The sequence below is a fragment of the Pseudochaenichthys georgianus genome, chromosome 15 (genome assembly GCF_902827115.2).
Source record: "Pseudochaenichthys georgianus chromosome 15, fPseGeo1.2, whole genome shotgun sequence".
Classification (NCBI taxonomy): Eukaryota; Metazoa; Chordata; class Actinopteri; order Perciformes; family Channichthyidae; genus Pseudochaenichthys; species Pseudochaenichthys georgianus.
The window spans coordinates 25,368,010-25,376,264 of NC_047517.1; the positions used below are offsets into that span (position 1 = coordinate 25,368,010).

The 8,255-nt window shown below is 41.9% G+C and overlaps 1 protein-coding gene across 1 annotated transcript in view; it reads right to left on the bottom strand.

The window, feature by feature from the left end:
- The window catches only part of LOC117459803 (semaphorin-4G-like), a 30,156-nt gene extending 22,478 nt beyond the window's left edge, over nucleotides 1–7,678 (bottom strand). Inside the window, exons 1-2 of the mRNA XM_034100930.2 lie at nucleotides 7,382–7,678; nucleotides 2,017–2,309 (exon numbers count right to left, since the gene is read on the bottom strand). Coding sequence (XP_033956821.1) covers nucleotides 2,017–2,164 — 148 coding nt within the window. The 5' untranslated portion in view covers nucleotides 2,165–2,309; nucleotides 7,382–7,678. The remainder of the gene's footprint in view (nucleotides 1–2,016; nucleotides 2,310–7,381) is intronic.
- Nucleotides 7,679–8,255: the final 577 nt, after the last annotated feature.

Here is an 8,255-nt window from a genome sequence, read left to right on the forward strand (position 1 = left end):
TCAGCCCCTCAGCATCCTCACCGAAGACTGCATGGTTATCAAGTACGCTTTCATTAAGATTCCCATCACCCGCTGCAAAACACAATCCTCTCCTCTCACTTCAGCAGGAGTCAGATTCCATCCGAGACTCCTCCTGAGTGAACAGGTGTTTACTTACCTCCTTCATTCTCAGCAGGAGGAAGGAGAGTCTTAGCTTTCTCTGAACAATAGCTTTACCTACGTGATACGAGGTCCTCATTGTTAGTGAGGAAAATGCATTACAGCAGAGACAAAGCCTGGGTTTTTCTTCGGTGTAATCCAAGTATTAGAACACATTGCCTGACAGCTGGAGCCATGTAACTGAAAACTACCTCACAGAAAGTGTGACGCAGCAGAGGAAGAATTATTAGCTGTATTTGACAGCATGTTTTAGCCTTGGCTTATAAGACCGTGCAAGAAAACACCAGTTTGATTCATTTTATGGGGAAAGAAAAAGAGGGCAGAGAGAAGCCCAGATGATATTATTTACTGAGCAAACACTTGGAGGTACCTCAGCTGATCAGCAAAGTACACAGTGTTCCGGGACACACACACGCAAGCGCACACACACTCGCTGAACCTCTAGGAGACGGGCTGTGACGTGACAGCCTTATATGCGAATTCACACTCGAGTGTCAGGGCTTGTTTACAGTTTGAATTTTCTGACGGGCCTACGGGTGGTTCTGAATAAGTAAGCCACAGACTGTTAATCCCCCCAAAAATGGTCAGGTTGAAATCAGTGTGTGAAGGTAGATTCAACAATCTTTTCTTTTTTCACAACCTGCTAAATCTTAGTGTTTCCAGCGTTTACCCTCGAGCACTGGAATTTATCAAATCATAATACTGTGTGCGTGCGCGTGTGTGTGTGCGCGTGTGTGTGATTGATTTAACTACCCCACACAGGTTTGGAGGAGTCTTTGCTTTTTGGGTTGCTAAGAAACAGAGATTAAATGGATTAGAGGTAACTTTGTATACCAAAATCTTCTCATCGGGAGGGGGGAAGAAAAGGAAACAAAGACTTGAGGTAAAGGGATTAAAAAGAGGGCAGCGCAACCCCGAAAAAGTCCAAACTAATGAAGAGGAAAAGAGACGGAGCTTAGGTGCAAAGTTAGAGAGATTGATGGAGGGGGAGTGGAGGAGAGGGACGGAGCTGAGTCGTGGAGGAGGACCTGTGGGAGGGAGGTGCACTAACAGATGATGTACAGAAACAGAGATAAAAGTATCAAGAGGTTTATAGAAAGAGGAGGTGGGAAAGATAGATAATGAGTGTAGGTGGGTAATGTATTGTAAAAAAGACATCTGTTTCGACAAAGAGAAGAAGTAGATCTTATAAAGTGAATTGCAGCCAGCGAGTCAAAGTGGAAACGTGAGAACATCTGTATACCAACAATAAAAGTATCAGATAACAGCACACACAACAAACATACTGTAAAAGGCCGTTTTGCGCCATACTACAACAGTTGTCATGGTAACACTGCTTATGAACGTCCTACAGTGGTGTCAGTCTCCCTGATGCTCTGCAGGGATCCAAGAGTACGCTCATCACTCATCTGCCTCTACCTCTGTAACACCTCGGCTTACAAGCCATCACTCATGCAGGGTGAATGGAGAATAATCACAGTTTGTTCAAAAGAAAAACGATTTACAGAAGAGGCAGGAGTCAGAATATCCAAGCAGGTATATGCGCAAGCTGTTTTTCTATTCTTTTAGTGATGGAAAAGAAGAGGAAGCTGTGTCAGAAGAGTGGGAAAATAAAGGAAACTGAGATAAAGAGAACGAAGGAGGCACCTACTACAGGAAGAGGCTGAGTATATAAAGAGTTTCGACACCTGGTCTGAATGTAAAACACTGCATTAATGAGTTATGAGTCATATTTAGGTATTTCACCACAAACCAGAGAGAAGTTTGAGGGTCAAATGACCAGAAAACTGAAGCACCATAAACTGTTCATAATCATGCAGATTTGAGAAAGAAACATCTGCTTGCGTTTGTGCTTACCGCTGCGCAACACGGTGACGCGTGGAGTCACATCCAGGTCCAGAGGCGTTCTGAACGGGTACCCAGCTGCAGCACACACACAGCAGCTCAGCAGCAGGAGGCGCATCGCAGAGGATCCAGCCCCCCGCATCTCCGTCCAGCGTCTCATGGGACACACTTTCCGACCACGGTGTTCCAATTCAAAGGCTCTCACACAAACATATTCAACCTACGACTCACTCACACACACACACACACACACTTGTTGGAACTGGCAACCTCCCTCACAGTGCTGTGGACAGGACCAAAGGAACCTAGAAAATTAAAAAAACACCAGTGTTAGTAGTCATGTCAAAAAAGGAAGAAACATGTGGGCACTATGACTGCAAGTGTCTACTGAAAAGTAAAATAAGTCAAAAAGAAGGATAGCTGAAGTTGAGCAACACATTAAATAAGCTGATGCGGAGGATTTCGTAAGATGACGACAGAGATACGAAAGAGACACAAAGGGCATTTGCTCAATAACATATTGGGGTTTTTTGCAGATCAATGGGGCTGAGTGAGACTGGGGCCGGCTCTCCGTGTTGCAGTGTGTGAGCAGCAGCTACACAGTCTAAACTAATTATTGTAATTGTCATTAACCAAACAAGGGCTGTCAAAGAGAACAAGATGCCGATATCACACAAACACTTGAGGATTAAACTGAGATGTGGAGCAATCCAGATTGATAAGGTGTGAAACCAGTTCAAACTGCAGACATACCTGAGGAGCAAAATCCATGAGGATAATGACTGAATATATACGATGTGTCTGTGTGTGTCTGTGTGTGATGTGAATGCCAATGTCGTAACTGCAGGACGAGAGCTTCTTTTTTTATAGAAGTGAAGGAGATGAGGAGATGGTGTGCTTGTGTCACCATCACATGCACCAGTACACACACCAACATTGGAAATACATGTCATACCATGGTGCATTACTGACCTTAACCACATTCATCTGGAGGAATGTTAACGTGTGTGTGTGTGTGTGTGTGTGTGTGTGTGTGTGTGTGTGTGTGTGTGTGTGTGTGTGTGTGTGTGTGTGTGTGTGTGTGTGTGTATCCTCCACTGTCCAATAGGTTTTCGGACAGCAAGTTTCCATCTCATTAGGAATTTTTACATTTTCTTGACATCTTAAAATTCTTTGAAATCTAGGATTAACGATTTTGTCAAAAATAAATGTTCCTCGCTTCATTGAATGCATCACAATCTAGGAGTGCATTTCTGTCTCATCTGTCAAACAGTAACCGTACATTTATTGCTCCCTCTCTATTTCTCTCCTTATACTCAACCTTCGTCTCTAAAACGCCTCACCAGTTTCAAATGTAAACAGTCACACTCTTTAGTGCTTTCCTCTCTGTCACACTAAAGAGCTGAACATCCAAGCAGGCTGCTTGCTCCTTCCATCACATGCACATCACACACACTAAATCTATTTACACACACACACACACACACACACACACACACACACACACACACACACACACACACACACACACACACACACACACACACACACACACACACACACACACACACACACACACACACACACACACACACACACACACACACACACACACACACACACACACACACACACACACACACACAATAAAAAAAGAGCTGAAAAGTAAAGCCATTAGCACAAGTGACCCTGACTGCTAGCTCAGAGAAAGTCAGAGCAGTCCCTCAGGGCTGACACCATGACAACGGTCGGCTTTTGATAATGTAACGGACACACACAGCAGCACGCACGTGTGGAGGAAAGAGATGTACTATTAACTGTTAGTTTAACAGTAGGTAGTAACAGTAGGACGGGCTGTAAGTACTGTAAACACTGATGATATTATCACCTCTTACCACTGCTCCACCCACAGGACACAAGAACTATGTAAGACTTTCATGGAGTGTTGTACTCCTATACACTTTATATGTGAACTTTCACAAAAACAACTTCTTACTCCTACACCTGAGCTGAGCCAAAAAGCCATTGTAGTCACAAGTTATATCGTCAGAAACAAGAACACAAAGGCATTACTAAAAAGATACGTCATCATGAGTAGTGAATTTGTTTACTGCTGAAACATTTAACTAATTCGTTTTTTCCATTAAACAAATGTAGTTCTTAGCAGCTGAAGGTTAAGTCTTGGATGTTGGAATACACCTGCAAGGAAGAGCTTTTAAAAATCAACCCTAATGGCAACATATTTTGACAGAAAGGATGTTTGAGATAAAAGTCAACAAAATGTTCAAGCATTGATGGATTTCAGGTGTCGGCAAAGGGATATCTCTACTTTACTGGAGTCAACAAAACAATAGAAAAGCTAAGTATTCATTTCTCTAAGCATCAGGAAAATCTCAAAACACAGTGATAACAACACCACTTTCTCAAGTTAATGAAATGTAGCCGTTTGGGAAATAATACTTTTTCACCAGACTAAATTACTTTTTAGTGGCTCTATCTTATTGCCAGGATGGAAATACACTTTGGGGACTCCAATTAAGTCAGTCGTAGACTCTCTGTCAGAATGTGCAGCCTCTCGAGGTGGACTGTCAAACATCGTAAAGGTGTGTCACTCCTTCCCAGTCTTGTCTAAGCTTCCCTTAAAAGGTGGCAGAGAAGGCGCACTTAGGGGCTCTTCAGAAGTCGTTTATCTGACTGATGCACATCAAATCTCTCAATCGGGCTGTCAGGGTCTAAACCCTTTCAGTCAATCAGTCTGTCAGTCAACCTCAGGGGTCCTGGTGTCTTATAATCCCGAGAGGAAGGAGGATCTATTGCAGCGATGCGGGAGGTAAAATGCAAGCGGAAAGTCCAGCTGCGCAGAGCAAAGGAACAGTAATCGTGTCATTCCCAATTCTCTTTTATCTCAAATCCATTACTCCCAGCCTTATCAGTGTACCCCAGACCCCTACATGCAGAAGCTTTATCAGTGTACCCCAGACCCCTACATGCAGAAGCTTTCAATACTTAATTGGCCACTGAGCACACCAGTCGAAACATGTTGAAAACAAAGTTAGGGCTGACCCAGAGGAAATCACAGAGACTCTACCACTCACTACCTAACCTTTCTAAATCTGACTGCCTTCCGAACACACTGCCAGCTCACAGTCCCATGACATTTATTCACAGAGGTGGCTTTTATCAGGCAATTATAAAGTTACTATTAAACCTGCCTGAATGCAAGAGATTGGAGCACTGCGGTGACAGCACCATCAACAGACCACGATTGTCCGTAAGAACTTGAAACTCTCTGTTTTTGAGTTGGATACGTGTGTGAAAGAGACAAATAGTAGAAATGATGACAGCCAAAGCCATTGAGCTGCATGCATACTGCTTTCAAACAGACAGACAACAGGAAGCCCACTGAGTTGAACCTTCTCTTCCCACTGTAGCTTTATACAGTCACATTGTGAGTGCAACACTAGGCTCTTTAAACAGAAACTGTAGTTATCTGACAACACCACAAACAACATTGAAACTATTGTAACTATCATTTATTTGTGCGCACAACACAACCTCACAGCTTATTTGCTCATTTGTTTGAATCTTTCCGCAGCTGATTCTCTCTGGGTTTATGGCCGTCCAAATCTGGCAATAGTTTAGAGTCTAGATTCTTATTTTTGTAGGTCTCTATGAGCAGTTTAGACTCTCCAAAACCAGATTCAATCTCACTCAAAGCTTACACTCCATTCAGCCATGTCAGAGAATCCCACATTTGCCTCAAAGGGCTTCTCAGTCTGGGCAGAAAACACCACCTTCACTCCTTAGGGTCAGCATATTATCATTGTGATTGCCGTTAGGTAACGGCTTGGCAATTACATTGAAATATAGTGTAGTTATTTTGTTGAACACAAGGTTGGAGGTTTGATGCCTGGATGTTACTGTCCGCATGTTGAGGTGTCATTGATGAAGATACTGAGCCCCAAGCTGCTCCTGATGGGAAACCCTGCACCTCGCATGGCTGCCCCCCACCACCATTTGTGTGTGAATGTGTTTGTGAATACGTAAATGAGAAGCAAACCTTAACTTGGTGAGGACAAAAACAACAGAGGATGAATTCCATCTCAACTAAAGAAAGGCAATAGAAAGGCCAATAGAAATGGCAATAGTTAATGTGAAGATATCTTTGGCTCTTTTATGCTGTAATTAATGTACATTTCCTCTCGTTGGGACGAATAAAAGTATTCTGATTCATAGAAAATAACAGGTGTAGAGACAAAGAATTACAATATTATATAAATGAGGTGCAAACATGTATTTGGTATGTGGAACTACCTTTGTGATTTTGCAGAAGAAATAGCATGTTTGCACTGTGGATGTAGCCAGGATAATAGATTGCATTAGGAAGTATTATGGTTGCTTTATTCCACTGTGCTAATCCCAATGAGTGGCTGCAGCTGAATATTAAGTTAACAACTAAAAGCATAGCTGAAGTCATTATAAAAGCATCATTATTAAAGACTAACATTTAAATATGGGCTGAACTAGTACCCTTTGAAGAATGGGGGAGAAGCATCAAGGACACTATCTACATCACAATTATTTACTTTGTGTCAAATGGCAGCATCTTTGCATATTTGACAAGCCTTTCATCCACTTGCCATACCTCTACGCCTTGTTTTCTTTAAAGACCAAGCAGGTAGATGTGTTCACTGGGTGTCCCTTTACATGGAATGATTAGATCACAGTTTTAAAGAGTATCAGCTTGGACAGGAAATGGCAGATACCCATATTCAACATATCAATCATCTCTTCATACCTTCAACATCATCACTGTATGTTTACAGCTGATCTACTCCAACCATAGCTGTTCTTCTTGCCTCATGTTTTTTATATGAATCACAGGCTGCATCTTTACTTTGCATATTGCTTAGTTCGCCCACACGGATTCAAAGTAAGTCCACTGAACCCTGATGAGTTGTAACGCATTAATGCAGTAAAGTGAAGCAATAATTCACATAATGTGTCACTGGGTGTTTCAAATGCAACAATAAGCTACTTTTACACACATTAATGACCAATTCCTTCTTCATATAGGCTTACACCTGTCGGAATTGGTGCAACCATCCGGTAAATTCCCTTATAACGAGACGAAAACCACCCCTTATTTTATGAGGGTAAATATCATAAGCAGTCTTAATAGGACCATTTCATAACTGTCATAAATATTAGGAGATTGCAAATAGGGTGAACCACGACGACACACGAGTATACCACACCACTATCACTGCATGAAATACTTTAAAAAGGTACCACGAAGATATACTCATTACTAAGAAAATACATTTTTCTGTGGGTTTTATCTAAGAAACGGTCGTGTCAAGATAGTGTGCCTCACCTGAATCGTGTTCAAATTATTCGAAGAGAAAGACACTGAGCTCAAAATAATCCAGGTGGACTTTAGTCGCAGAAACACACTCTCAAACACACTCAATGAACGCCTCACAGCACTGACAGCGGGACTGTGGCTCCGCTCGTCCGCCGTCACAGGTGGCGCGGCCCGCCCTCTCGTGACGCTCACTGTGTCCCTTCTTTTTTCTCAACGAACCTCTGAATTAAGTATTCCGTTCCTTTTTTGTTGTTTTTTATCTTTCCTGGTTCGTTGTACCACTTCTATGCAGTGTGTAACACGAGCTGATGACAGTTGTGAGGCAACGTGTGCAACCTATCCATGCAATGCTCCAGTGTGACGTCACACTGACCCCTAGCGCGCAGAGGGAAGTGCACCCAACCAGGTGTGCTGATTATAGAGTCATAAGAAGAGTAGGCCTGCTCTGCTGATTACATTTAAACAGAGGTAGGAGAAATACTTGAGTAAAAGTACCAGAGTGTAGGAATACTCTGTTACAAGTAAAAGTCATGCATTCAAAAATGTTACTAAAATAAAAGTACAAAAGTATTGGCATCAAAATATACAAAAGTACCAAAAGTAAAAGTACTTATGCAGATTGGTCAATTTTAGAATAATACATGTTATATGTTTTGATTACAATTATTGATGCATTAAAGTGTTTATCAAAGCCGGTAAAGGTGCAGCTAGTTTTAATGACTTTGTATACTGCAGGGTAGCTAGATAGTGAATGTTACTCCACTGTTATATTTCACATCATTAATCTAAATGTTTAAAGTAACTACAAGTACAAAATAAATGTAGTCAAGTAAAAATACAGGATTTACCTCTGAATTGTAGTGGAGTAGAAGTACAAAGTAGC